At 36.2% G+C, this 15,133-nt stretch overlaps 1 protein-coding gene across 1 annotated transcript in view; it reads right to left on the reverse strand.

Annotated features, from left to right (window-relative positions):
- The window catches only part of KCNQ5 (potassium voltage-gated channel subfamily Q member 5), a 702,120-nt gene that overhangs the window by 87,165 nt on the left and 599,822 nt on the right, over positions 1-15,133 (reverse strand). The window contains exons 7-9 of the mRNA XM_069067031.1: positions 10,584-10,679; positions 4,172-4,266; positions 298-324 (exon numbers count right to left, since the gene is read on the reverse strand). Coding sequence (XP_068923132.1) covers positions 298-324; positions 4,172-4,266; positions 10,584-10,679 — 218 coding nt within the window. The remainder of the gene's footprint in view (positions 1-297; positions 325-4,171; positions 4,267-10,583; positions 10,680-15,133) is intronic.

Genomic DNA, 15,133 nt, shown 5'->3' on the forward strand with positions numbered 1-15,133 from the left:
TCTAGACTACTATATTTGAATTCCTCAGAATGATTTTTGCCTAGCAGTGGGGCAGTAAGGAGTTACCAACAACTGTTACTCTTCCCCACCCCCCACCTTCCTAGAATAGTCTTTGCTCAATGGAGTGTATAAGGCAGCAGGTGAGTGATCAATGAAACATTTTCAGACAATCTTGGGAAAGGTCACTTTTAATCATTTTGTATTTGTTGATCGATTTTACCCAGAAGAAACCCATTTAAAACATCCACCAGATACCTGGCTTATAAACAAACATGTAACAAAAGAGAAATCACAAACCTGCTGGATGTTTCCCCTTGGTCTTTCCTTCAGGTGTGGGTGCAGATGGGAGAGAAACAATGATGATGTCAGTCAATAATGAATTTAAATATTTTACATTTGTATATATTAAATTGGGAACTGGAAAAAGTAAACATTTAAAATAAACCTTTTATGGAAGAAATGTTTAAACAAGTTTCATAAATGTAATATCCCTGAAAATAAAGACAATGGAAACTTTAAAGTACACATACGCACACATACACACACACTTTGGACTGTAGACAGCCAAACATTTATTTAATGACCACATTGTGTGCAATATACAGCAAGAAATTATAGACTTCTCATTAAGCAAAGTAAGCTGTAATAAGAAATATGGGTTTGATTCAGATGGAGTAAGCAAAGACATTTAAAAGGATGCTAATGTCACAGATGTAGCCTGATTTATTTTAGTTCAGCTGTCCTATTCTTTATCTGGACTCATTAATGTGTGAATGTGCCTCTGTAGCAGAGTCTCTGACTGAACCAGCTTTTCTCATCACGTAAACCATTCGCCGGGAATAAATTAGGTGCTTTGGAAATCTACAGGAATTCTCCTAGGCTATGATTGAGTAGTATTTGAATATTGTCCAGTAGGAAGTTTAGTTCTAGAAAAATGCAATGGGAAATTACCACATTAGTGGTATCAAAAGGTATCCTGGTGGTCTCCAAGACTTAATGCAGTTTCTTAAATATAATTTGATTTGTTTCAGTGACCTTTTTACTTGCATTTTACTTCTTTCTGAATATTCTTCCCCACTTGTTTGAAGAAGGGCCAACAAAAACATTTTGTCTGCAAATTCTTCCCTTCATACTCACACCCTCAACTTTCTTTGAAATGGCAATTGTTGCTGCCAGCAGAGGCTTTTGTAAGAGGAAACAGCAAAGCATTAAATTGAAGACTAGCATATCCATGGGTTTTGGAAGGGGCATCAATCACTGTTCTACTACTTTCAGTTGCCTCTCAGCCTCTTCCATTTTCATCTCTTTCTTCTTTCTACTTTCCTTGGGTGTCTATAGACACCCACTGTTCCTGCAATCCAATGTGGAGTGCTAGCAGTGAGCTGGAACAACTTGATTCATCTCTTACGGTATTATATTCCCAATTAGAAACTTGAAAGGAAAGGAGATTCTAAGTGTAAATACTTCTTTCAACTACTTTTGAATCATAGCTATCTGAAATATGAAGTCTGAATTAAATCAGTCTTTTTAAGAAATGAGAACTTGTCAAAGCGTGGTGTAGTAGATAGGGCAGATTTGGAGTCAGGAATGCCTAGTTCAAACCTTGCCTCAGACACTTACTAGTTTTGTGACTTTGAGCAAACCATTTAAACTCTTTAGGTCTCAGTGTCTTCATTTGTAAAACGAGGGGAGTTGGACTTGATAGCCACTGGGGGCCCTGTCTGTGAAATCTATGATTCTATGAAAAGTCTTAGGAAAATGAAAGTCCAATTAATTGTACCACTGACTGCTATGTAAAAACTCACTTATTTAGTAAGTGAAAGTGAGACTATCAGTAATTAATAAAAGTTACAGGAGGTGGTAGATGATTATTTAGATATTTATGTAATTCTTCCTATTCTCCCCCAACCCTATTTAGAGAGAAAATATAAGAGGTGAGGTGGGAGAGGGAGGTTATTCAATTAAAATGACAATATATGCACTAGGAGAATTTGACATATCTTCTGTTTATAAAAATCAGTTTTTCTGTCTTCCAAAATGACTTTTCTAAAACTGCTCGGGGGATGTTGAATAATCTCATGTGATAATAAACTACTTTATTTTTATCACTTTAAAATTCAATTTTTTGGCTTTCCTTCTCCCCTTCTCTCTTTAAATTCATGTAGCAAACACTTGTTTGCATAAGTTCCCTCAAGAGAATTAGAAATACAAAATGCTTCCAAATTCTATTTATTTTTTCCTCTTCCAAGATTCATACCCTAAGGAATCACTGGCAATTTGCTATGTTCTTTTTCGTAAAATGTCACAGCTTCTTATAACTGCAATGGTCTGAAACCTTTCCCTGAGGCCTAGGCTTCAATAAAGTGAACCCATATGGTTTGTATGCTTTAAACAAGAAGAAAGTATTCATTCAACATGTAGCCATCAATTAGCTCTAAGGTTCTATCTAGTTAAAATCCAGTGGCTATGCATAGAACTGTCCTTGGTGCTGATGTTGTTCTAGACAGGGTCATACAAAATCACAGGATTTCAGAGATACTAAGAATCATAGGATAATAACTTTAGCGCTTTTAAGGACCTTAGAGATCATTATAAATGAGAAAACTGAGGCCCAGAGAACTGTGACTTGCCCAAGATCACATTAGCAGAGCCAGATTTAAATTTAGGTCCTCTGACTCTAAGTTCAACACTCTTTTCACGGTATCATGAAGCCTCATTTTCAGAATCATCTAGGACAATTTCCATATTTTGCAGATGAAAATCTTGGGCCCAGAGAGAGGAAATGGGTTGCCTAAATTTACAAAGCTGGTTAGTAGACATAATTAGAATCAATGTCTCCTTACTATCATTTGGGTAAGTGAGACTCTTTCTGGAATCAGCGAAAACAGGGAAGTTTTCCTATTTAAGAATAGAATCTGAGCTATAGCAGTTAGGGCATTGAATCAATTCTACTTGACCATTAAGTTCAGAGTCAGGGTTAGTCTGGGGTTAGAAGAGAAGGTGTTTTAATGTCCTAAATGGGAGAAGCAAAGTGGCAATGTTTAAACATTTAGAAAACAGACAATCTATTTCAACCAGACCAGATAAGACTCCAATTCAAGAAACATTTATTGGTTGCTTACCCCATTAACTTCTTAAGTGATGTTAATTGGTGACTGGCTCAATTTAGCAATAGCCATTTGTCAAGGCTCTATACCTTGGAATAGGTACTGTCATTTTTTGTTGAGGTCTTTGGCAGATACCATCATATTACCTTGACATTTTCGATTGCTAATGATAGCACTGTAGTGAATTTTTAATCTGATAAATTCTTTAGCCTCACTATATAATCAAATTAAGTTTGTCCTCCTTGTTTTCCTGCTTCAACAATTATGTTAGTTTGACCTCAAAGTGAAAGTTCAGAAACTGGGAGCTTCTTGAAATAACGATATCCAGATGATACTTATTCTTAATGGATCTGGCAGATTTAAATGGGCAAAGTTAAGTCATTTGTCTTTTAAGAGGATTTAAGAATCAATATATAGAATATAAAGTGCAGGATTTTTTTTTTGCCCCTTCTAGTTGTCCTCAGATTGTTGCTGTTATTAAGAGATGCAGGCACTTAAGGAATAGGATGAATATTAGAAACAGTGTTTTGTGCATGTGGATATATCTGAATCTATATACGTATGTAAGCTTAATTTCTGATTATTCTGATGATATTCTCTGCACAGTTTTTACTATCAATCATTAAAGTTCATGGAAGTAATTTATCAATCAAAAGTTGTTTGTGCACTATTCTTCATGTCAACATACAAAGTATTAGCAAAACAAACAACATGCCTACTCATCCATCTATGATTATTAACATCTTTGATGAATATTAACAAAGAATTGGTATCATGGATGATTTCAGTGGGTAAAGAATCTAGGATTGTGAGACTCTGAGCATTGTCCCCCTAATCTATTTATTTAGCACCATTGGTAGAAGGCAATGGGTTTTATTGGGTATATTTTCTACAAGCCAGATTTGAAGTTCTCAAAGAGACACAGAGAATGAGACAAGCCAAACATTAATGCTCATTAAAAAACGACGACTATGACAACACCACCACCAAAAACAAAAACAAAAACAAAAAAACAGGCTGGAACAGACATTGAGCACACCACTGACTCTCAGACTGGTACCTACTTGGTAGGACTGCAGGTATGCAAGGCCTTCAAATGAGGCTTCCAGGTAGCAATGGAAACTGATTTCTCATCAGCTGCATAACTACGCCATACACACTATGGGCCGGATACATGATTAAAAAAAAAAAAAGAACAAAAAAAGGAAAGAAAGGAAAAAAAAAGGCAGAGGGAGCAGAGGACAGAACAAAAATGGAAAAACTGATTAGTAAAACAATACACATTAAGGGATTTTTGTCCTTATCATTCATAGTCCTGATACATGCCTGAGGGGTGGAAGAGTACTTTTTTAATATTGTGAGATGGCTGCTAGGCTTGTTCCTCTGCAGTCAGTCAAATAAATTCACCAAGTAGCCTGGTATCAGGAAAGAATAGAAAAGCACAAGAAAACCAACATAGTATGATATTAAATAAATTAAAAATTGATTATGGAAAAAAAATCAATTTGGCCTAAACCAAGGGCATGGCTTGTTGAACTATCTCAGGAAACAATACCAGGAAAACTTGCAGGAAAAGTCCTTGAAAACCAAAATATGATATGCGAAAAAACAGTCATCCTGAACCCTTTAATCAAAGATCAATTAGACAGCTGCAAATAGCTTTTAAATAGTTTCAAATCCAATTAGTAAGTAGACATGAGTGGTAAATGATTTCAATTTGTGAAATTTCCTGAGGTGGAACTTATACAATTATTTTGAGGCTAAAGATGAAGATAAATAGTGATAATACAAACCAAGACCAAAATTAGAGGAGGGGAAAAGATGAAATTCTACACGGAGTGCAATTTGGGAACAATGAAAAGTCTGAAACCCAGGACTGACTGTTGACTCTGTTTACATGACAGAGCTTGATGGAAAATTAAAAAAAATTAGTTCATCACCCAAAATACATTTGCTGTGTAGACAGGCTGAATTTTTCTCTTTTAATCTTGTGGCTGTGGCAAGAAGTACAGTTACCTATTTTTTAGAAAAATCACCCACTAGAGACCACCTTCCTAGGGATATTTAGTGAGCATTCTTGCTATGTACTTGACCTGCAAATAGTGTCATGACAAAGTATTTACTCAAACTTCTGGAGCAAAATATGTTGTTGCAACCAACATGTCAAAATCATTTTACTTTAAGTGACAAGTTCATTTACACAGATCAGGCCTCTACTTAGGCTCCTTTCATTCATGATTAGAAAAACCACAGGCATACTATTCAAAGAACATTAGTGAGTGGGCCCAGTAATGCATAGGAAAAATATTCTAGAAACGACTATATAAAAACGCACAGATTATGGGTAGTAAAATGAATTATACATCATAATGCAAAGAGGTGAACTACTTTAGAGGGAGCATGACTTTGTGGGGTATGACTTGTGTTGGAATGGGGCGACAGGAGGGTTCTTTATTCAAGAATTGAATAAGGTGTGACCTTTGTTCAAGTTGAACAATAAGGAGTGGTTAAATAGAATTGTCTATCAGAGAGATATCCTTTTGTGAGGAAATTCAGGATTCTAAATGGTAGATGGGAAAGGGTTTTATTGCGTTCATTATATGAATGTATGTTGGCATGGTGGAGTCTGGTGAGGACTATTTGGGGGGCCATTCAGTGAAAGGAAGATTGTTATAATGGGAGTTTACTACAGATTTTCTGGTTATAAAGTAGATGAATTAAGGAAATAGATCACAAATCATGCATGGAAGTCTAGGATCATAGATTTGGAGATGGAAGGTACCTTTGAGGTCACCTAGTCCAACCCTCTTCATTTTATACTTGAGGAAACTGAGTTCCAAAGATTGACTGTCTTACCCAGGGTTACATAGGGAGTAAGAGCCAGACTGTATTTGAACCTGATTCAGCACTCTTTCTACTATATCACGTTGTTTCCCTAACAGCTGAGAGATTCTAAATCTGAATGCCATAGTTGTAGTCTTCATATGGGAAGAGAGAGTGCCTGAGATAGAATTTCCATTAGAATCTAAGTTCTTGAGAGGAAGGATCATTTCTTTCTTTTTATTCGTATCCCCAGTGCCTAGTACAGTGCCTGGCACATAGTAGGTGCTTGATGGATGGGCTGATTGATGGGTTAGGGAGGAGGATGCACCTGAGTAGATCCAGAACAAAAGTGTTGAAGTGTGTGTGAGTAGGTATTGGGCACCTAGTTTACCTGAGACATCTCAGCAACCTAAAGGTGATATGATGATTAGTTTTGTGCTAAATTTGAAATATGTTTTTTAGCTATTAAATTGTTGTCAATTATTTGTCTTGTGTCTGACTTGTGAACCCACTTGGGGTTTACTTGCCAAAGATACTGAAGTGGTTTACCTTTTCCTTCTTCAGCTCATTTTTTAGATGAGGAAACTGAGGTAAATAGGGTTAAGTGACTTGGCCAGGGTTACACAGCTAGTAAGTGTCTACAGATTTGAACTCAAGAAGAGGAGTCTTCCTAGCACTCTACCCACTGTACTACCTAGCTCTCTGCATATTAAATTTCACTAGCACTATCTGCAATTTGATTTAAGGTAATCATATGACAATTCATGGATTTTTTTGCCATAACTTTTGCTCTCTATGGAGAAAACCTAACAGATCTTCCCACTGTGGTCATAATGGACATGGCCACTTATTTAAAACCATTTCCATAAATATCTGTATTTGGATTCTGGTTCTTTGAAATCAAAGCTGGTGTGGACCTTCAGTTACAGTCCACATCCTTACTTATCACTGAGCCTACAACTCTATCAACTTCTTCTACCCCCAAAGATCCCAACACAACAAACCACAACAAAACAACAAAAAGGGACTGAGACATCACCCAAGGCCATAAAGAACATTAGGCAGAACGGGTCACACTTTAGAAAGATTGAAAATTTTTTTTACCATGAGACCTAGCTTCTGACCTCTTTTCTATCCAATCTATTCTTAACTGCCCATCACTGGCTTCTTCAATCCTCTCTCCTAATAAAAATGGTTTTATAGACAAACAGTACAGAAGGGACTAAGTGGCAGCTGTCTCAGGGCTGATGCTAGTTTTTTAGTCTAAAGGAAAAGAAATGAATAGTTCTGCTCGTCCTTTTATGAGAATAACCTTGTCTTTTCCTCATGTACATTTGAGGACTCTATCTTTACTAACTGAAGTAATAGAGAAATAATAGGTTGCAAATACATATTGGGAGATGAACTCAAATTGTTTCAGTAGCAAGTGATTAAGTGACTAATGTATTGACAATTCAGGACACCCACATTTTTTTCAGTCGTAATTATATTTTGGTAGAAGAAACAAATAAGTGTCTGGGGAGATCCCAACATATATATGCCAAAGGCCAACATTATGTGATGAACAATGAAAGGTAGAGTTGCTTGTTATTTAATAAATTTGGGGTTATATAGAAAACAATCTAATTCAAATCTCAATACATAATTATATATATGTCAGACATAACTTGGATTTTCTTGTGGGAGAGGAGTGGATTTAAATTAGACTCTTAATGATCATTGTGGCCCATTACATTATAGTTTTAGTGTATATATTACCTTACATAGTAACTTATCATGTGAATACATGGTTAATATGGGACTTTGGGGGAGATTTTGTTTTCAAATACCAATTCAAAAGTTTTGGAGTTTTTGATAGCACTTAAGAATTGGGCAGCTAGGTGGAGCAGTGGATAGAACACTGGGCCTGGAGTCAGGAAGATTCGTCTTCCAGAGTGCAAATCTGGCCTTAGACACTTATATGCTATGATCCTAGGCAAATCACTTAACCCTGTTTGCCTCAGTTTCCTCATCTGTAAAATAAGCTGGAGAAGGAGATGGCAAATCACTCCACTGTTTTCACCAACAACACCCCAAATAGGGTCACAAAGAGTTGGACATGACTGAAATGACTGATCATAAAACTTAAGGATTATAAGACTTTTGCAAACATAGAAACATTTAGAAAGATATACCTTTTGGCCTAAGTTATTTGCTTTTCCTTAAATGAAAAGTTGATTTAAATGTATTATACAAAGACCCTGGCTGTAAACTATGATGCTTTTGTATTTTTTCACTAAAGTTCTGAAATACCAGTAATGTTAATTGCTTCTTGGATGTGCACTTCTTTGGATTACCCTCCAGAAAGACAATTGCTGTGATTTAAACCAAATAGGATTAGGTTTGGGCTTGTTCTTATAAACACACTTCTGTCCAAGAAGGACTTAGAGGATAAGAGAAATGAACAATGTGTCAGCACATGAAGCTGGTTTACCAATCTACTGCATGGTATAAATTATACAGATGTGTGGTATAGATGCTAGCTTTCAAGTCCCAATTCTGGCTAGTGGAAATAATGATGAACACATTCAAGATCTATCCTTCTATTTTTACGGCAACTAATTCAGCTGACTGCCTTTTAAAATGAGCAGATTCTGACTTGATTATTGGTCATTAAGAAATAAAATATTTTTTGATGGCAGAATTTTTTTCCCCAAATTTCATAATGGAAAAGTCACTAGAAAGTCAAGATCACTGAATACTTTTATATGTTAAAAAATGATTAGAATCAGCATTGGAAGGATAAAAAGAAGGATAATTTACAAATTTGATTTTACTTCCCTGATGCCTAATATGTAGCTTTTTTTTTTATACACCTGGGGCCACTCCCATTTTCCCACTGTGGATATAACACAATATAATACAATGTATCCTGGGTCTCCAAGATAGACCTCTTCACCCTAAGTTGATTGAAAAACAAATAGCTCCCTATGGAGAGGGGCTCCTTCATTTTTCATGGACTCTCCTATGATGCAGTCAGTGTACACTACACCTCTACCAGTTTGCTTCAGTAACAGCTATTATCAAATAAAAAAGTTCATTTGGAATTCATTTTCCTCAAACAATTTAGGATTTAAGAGGAATGACTCCTGTCAAATAAAAAGAATGGCTTTCTTAATTCTCTTATCATAAGTATGCCTTGTGATAGATATTCTACAAAGGGCCTCACTTTCAAACACAACTGCTGATGCTCTGGAGTGAAGCGAGATTAAAGGACAGTGATAGTGAGGAGAATAATTCACTAATAGTCTTGGACATACCAAACAACCAATCAAAGCTCTCCTAAGGATTAAGGGATTCCTGGGTCCCAGGGCAACTTTTAGAAATTGAAATAACTCTCCTTTTCATAAGTCCAGATGTTGTTTTGGCTCCCAGAGCTCAGAAGCAATTTCTTTTCCCCCTAGCTTAGAAAAGGGGAACTTATTTCCTCTCCCCTCCCCCAATTTTATTTTGAAAACTGGGAATTAAAAAATGAAGTCAAGTTTTACCTTCATTGGTAATTTAATTTGGTATTACATTTACCTCTGTTTTCTATGCCATCAGGCAACAGAATTTAAAGATTTAAAGAAAAAAAAACAAAACAAAGCCCATTTAATTGTTAGATAGAAGCACTCTTTCCCTGAGCTAATAAAGAGAAGAAAAATGACTGGTTTCAAATTTTCCTTTCTCTTTCCCCACTCAACCTCTGGCAAAGGTACCAATAAGCATCAAAATGGCTAAGAAACTGACAGGAAGAGAAGCCAGACACCCAGAAAAAAATTCACATGTTGGATAATCAACTTCTGTACGATCAAAAGCTGACTGTGTATTATTGGGTCATAAGGGGGAAAAAGAATTTGACTGGGGAAAAAATGTGTGTTAAATTCTCTATGAAGTCCAACAGCAGGTCGCACGCCAGTAAACTACGGACGGCAAAGAAGGGGAAAAGCATTCCTTTGGCTGTTGAACACAAGTTCAGAGCCACTGAATAAGAAGAATTGCTGACTAAAAAGTCAATGCTTCTGTGAACTGGCTTCAGCTAAACATCATGCTCAATTTTTCACTTTCTCCAATGCTGAATTCCTTCATATTGCCAATCAAAAATGTACAGTCAGCTTATAAATAGGATATCTGTTTCAAGTTGCTTCACCAAATGATAGCAGCAGTAATTTACCATAAAACTCCAACCTTTACATTCTAAATAAATACATTGTCACCTTGTATTCCTGCCATCCTGTTAGCTTGGAAAAAAAATTGAATATAGAAACCAGTGCCATGTTCTGCTCCATTGCTTAATGATCAACTCTGTTTTTCTAAGTTATTCACAAAACAAATCAGTTCATCCAGTAAGCCACCCAGCCACTGCCCTCTGCTTGGCCTTATTGGCAAGGAAATTCATCTGAATGACGCATAAATGAGGCATTGAGAACGTACATTTTCCTCCTTGGAAAAAATGAACCCAATAAGCCCAAATCCAAGATGTTTTCATGTTATCGTACATTTGGTTCAGGCTTCAGGTTCCTTTAAACAAAACAACAATTCTCCAAAACAATGAAGCACAAAGACTATAAAATGTACCCAACAAGTATTTAACAGAGACAGATCCTGCTACCTACCTATTACATTGAAATTTACCTGAATTAGGCTGGCAGCTGGATTCCTTCTTTTCTCAAAGTGTTTCTGGCGGTGTTGTTCCTGAACTTTTAATGCAAACCCTGAGCCAAGAATACCCTGGAATAAAATACAAAACACTGCCACTTTTGCATTTTTGAGGACACTATTAAAAAAGTGGATATCAGAAAACTTAAAAACGATTTTTAAATGATGAAATCCTATCCTTAAAGGACTTGCTTTTCCATGGAGCCTTTCCTGATCCTTCTCCAACAAGAAGTTTCTTTTCCTCCAAGTCAGGCGTGGGGAACCTGCAGACTCGAGGCCACGTGTGACCCTCTAGGTCCTCAAACGCAGCCCTTTGACTGAATCCAAACTTCACAGAACAAAGGGCTGTACTTGAGGACCTAGACGGTTACATGTGGCTGATCCAAAGTTTTAACTGGCATACTGTGACTCATTCATTCAATTTTCTAGTCTACTTTGACATTGCATTTCTTTATATGGTTAATCTCGTCCCCTAGATTGTAAACTCGAAGAGGGCAGGGACCAAGCTTCAAGCTTCTTTGTATATCCTTTAGCACTAGCATCACACTTTACACCTCAAATCTGCTGACAACTAGTGTTTATGGAAATGATTTGGATGCAAAGCATATTTTCTTATGAATGCTTAGGCTAGTATGTTTACATTTCAGTGTAATGTCAAAATATCAGTGCCACAGTATTAGAAAATATTGCTAAGAACCTTTCGCAGAATGCCATTAGTTAGTAAACCATTGTCATTTTCTGGCTTCTCCCTGAATATTCCCAGAAAGTCTCACATTTAGTAAAACTTAGAGGCTTCTCTTGGTTCCCATTTACTCCATGCTGACATTTCTTGGTGACTCTCAGAGTTGGGGAAAAGTCTTATTAAATGATAAAATGGGGAGAGGATGGCATTCTGCTTCTACAGAAGCTGTGATGCTTTTGATGGCTACAGTTTCGTATTAAGAGAGCAGTTAAAGTTTGCCTGCTGCTTATCAACAAGTACTTGCAGCATTTTGCAAAACCTGTGTCAATTTCCAAATTAACAAGCCATGTTGACAAAACAAAAATTATCCTAGTTTTGAGGACAGAGAAGGGATTAAGGTTGGAATCACAGTATCTCAATGGGCTGCCATGATAGACATAAACATATGAATTACCTGAAGAGGTAGGAGATTCTGGTCATCTCATTCAGGTATCTATTTTCTTTTTTTGTTTTGGTCATCTCATTCAGGTATCTATTTTCTTTTTTTGTTTTCTACTTTTAGAAGAAAAATGCCTTACATGCTATGGGCACTTAAATGCCTTTGACATGAATGCTCAGCATTTCTTACTGTTCTAAGTCTGCTTAACTAATTTATTTGGGAGGATCACAAAACTGAGCCCCACTTTACAATGGATGAAATGAGTTATTTCATTGTCCTGTGACACTTTCTGAGAAGTAGTGTGGTATAGTAGATAAAGACAATCTTAAATTCAGAAGGACCTAGGTTCAAATCCTGCCTTTGACACATACTGTCTGTATGACCCTAGGCAAATTAACTTTTTAGTGTTCTGGGCAGCTAACACTGTATCTTGCAGTAAAGGTACCAATTTGCATTGGATGAAAGAATTTCCTTATATGTTAATAAATCACAAGTCTAGGCCTATTGCTATCCCTATGATATTCTCATACTCAGTTCTTATCTGTTTTCTCTACATTGGTTTGTTTATCTGACTTGCCTGATGCTTGGAACTTCTGAATAAAGCCTTCAGCAGGGCTTGACTGCTACTCTTTCCATATCTTTCAAATATATTTCCAATTGTAAATCTACAGTTTTGCCCCTGTAGATGTTTTGTTTATTTGGGGACCTACATTGGTTTGTATTTCAGATCTTACCTCCTGGTCATCAATGGAATACCCCTAGATTTCTACAGGCTTGCTCTTGCTTTTCTCACTTGGCCATATGGGACAAGATAATTAAGACCACAGAAGACTGTAGCAAATTCCTCCAATAACATATTTTGGATAGATTTGTTTTCCATTTAAGTATCAAACTTTCTGCATATTGGGGATACCAGTTGGCTCCTGATTCCAGCATTATCTTAGTTCTCAGCTTTGCTAAGATTGCATTTCTGTGTTTTTGTCAAGTTTCCCTTAATGGTCATGAAATTCACAAGTGTATTCCTTTGGGCCCATGCATTTTACTTATATACTTAGACTTCTATTAACACAGAAAGTCTCCCATTTGGTTACTGTCATATAATTATGACAACAAACTTGCCAATAAGTAAAGAATGGATCTTTGGATTTGTCTTTTCTTTCTTTCTTTTTGGCAGCTGAAAGTATGTTACTGCCAATCACTAAACAATGAAATGAGTAATTCATTTGCACTTTTGGAGCAGTGAGCTATTACAGCACAATTTACTATTAATAAACAATTACTGTCTCTTTGAGTTGGAATAACTGAAATGTATATAGAAGATGGAAATTGTCACAATCCTCATTTTTCACTTCTTTTTTGTGACTCTCTTTTTGGAATTTATTTGCTCCATTCATTCAAGTTTAGTTAGATTCCAGTCAATACAATGATTTTGTTTATCCATTTAAGTCCTTTCTCTTTATCTGTCTTTGGTTTTTATGATAATAGCAGTGGATTCCTGAGTCAGAGTCAGGTGCTGGTCCACTATGATGCCCAGATTTCACTATAAAGCCCAATGATGATAATGAAGGATCCCATTTACGTAGGGCTTTATGGTTTGCAGCCACTTTTCTCACAACAATCATGTGAGGTAGGAAGGCAAATATTGTTACTCCAATTTTTTCTGTAGATAAGGAAGCTGAGGCTAGGAGTTTATGTGACCTACCTGTGGTTGCACAACTTTTAAGTGTTAGAGATAGTATTTGAATTTGGGTCTTCTTATTCCATGTCTAATGTTTCCTCTGCTCCCCCTAAATACCACATTGTCTTTTAAGATGCCCATTAGATTGACCTTTCTTATAATAATCTTTATTTCATTTCATATGTATTAATAAAAATAAGAGATATATACTGAAATGTGATAATGGAATTGTAGTATTAAGTCTGGGAAGAAAACACTTTTTTTTTTATAAAAGCAAAAGGGTATCTATGTATACACAAAAGTGATCTTTTAGGGTGTTACTCTGACTTAAACATGGACTTAAAACAAAAACAAAACCTTCCCAATATGGCACCTGTCATGGCTAAGATTATTTCTGAACACTCAAAACTTTATGTCTTTTATACTTGGAATTTTGGATTGAGACTGTGACCACTGGAAAAAGAAAAGAAACTCAGCATGGCTCCTATCTAGCAAGTGTTATATGAACAAAGCTGTATTTGCTGGGCATTGGTTGAAAATTCTATTGACCTTATTCAAGAATAATGAATCTAGGCTATGGTAGTGCTTGTTGAGTTTCTCTCTCTCATCAGACTACATAAATCATGCCAATTATTAAACTAGGCCTGTTCATTGTCTTATCATGGCCTTATTCCAGTTCTTTCTTCCTGTCTTCTTGTTTTACTTAGTACAGAATCCTCAGATAGAAGCCTATTAAAATGATGTCTATTATGGACTATTAATATTAATAATGGTAAAGAAAGATAGCAATTATATGGTGCTTAAAGATTTACAAAATTCCTTAAATATATTATTTCATAAGATCCTCACAAAAATACTGTAAGGTAGGTGCTATTATGATGCCTTATTTTACACATGAGGATACTGAGGCTGAGAGAGGTGGAATGATTGTGACTGTCTCAGGATCATGCAGCTAGTAAGTTTCCAAGACTGGGTTTGAACAAGCTCTTCCTAATTCCAAGGACTCTGCTCCATCCATCCCATCATGTGGCTGCTTATTTATCCAATGTAGTATAATGTTCATAGCAAGTATATTATTGTCCCTCTCGTGACCTTGCTTTCCCCACCCCCTCTCCCAAGTTTATCAATATTCCAAGTTTCATGGGCATCCTGAAAGAAACTCAAAAGAGGGTCCTTGGACAGGCAATAGTGGGATTATATTTTATAGCTTTGTTTATATTTTTGTACTTAAACAGTCTGGCTACCAGAGGATATCAGCACTCTGATGAAAAGTATTCCTTCAGTATTAAAGAGAAGAATACATATATATATAAATTTTGTATAAACATTTAGCATAGATGTAGGCAGGAGTATGCTGGTAAATGTTTCATACCCAGCTTGGGGGAAAAATGTACGCATAACATACTTTTAAGTGCATTATTAGCAGCATCTAGGTGGCACAATAGATAGAAGGTTGGGCCTGAAGTTAGGAGGATCTGAGTTTAAATCCAGGTTTAGACCCTTACTAGCTGTGTGACCCTGGGCAAGTCACTTAATTTTTCTTTCTTTCTTTCTTTCTTTCTTTCTTTCTTTCTTTCTTTCTTTCTTTCTTTCTTTCTTTCTTTCTTTCTTTCTTTCTTTCTTTTTCTTTCTTTCTTTCTTTCTCTTTCTCCCTTCCTTCCTTCCTTCCTTCCTTCCTTCCTTCCTTCCTTCCTTCCTTCCTTCCTTCCTTCCTTCCTTCCTTCTTT

Source organism: Petaurus breviceps, unplaced genomic scaffold (assembly GCF_028583685.1).
Source record: "Petaurus breviceps papuanus isolate PSGF00001 unplaced genomic scaffold, PetGlider_PUasm1.0 90734, whole genome shotgun sequence".
Lineage (NCBI taxonomy): Eukaryota > Metazoa > Chordata > Mammalia > Diprotodontia > Petauridae > Petaurus > Petaurus breviceps.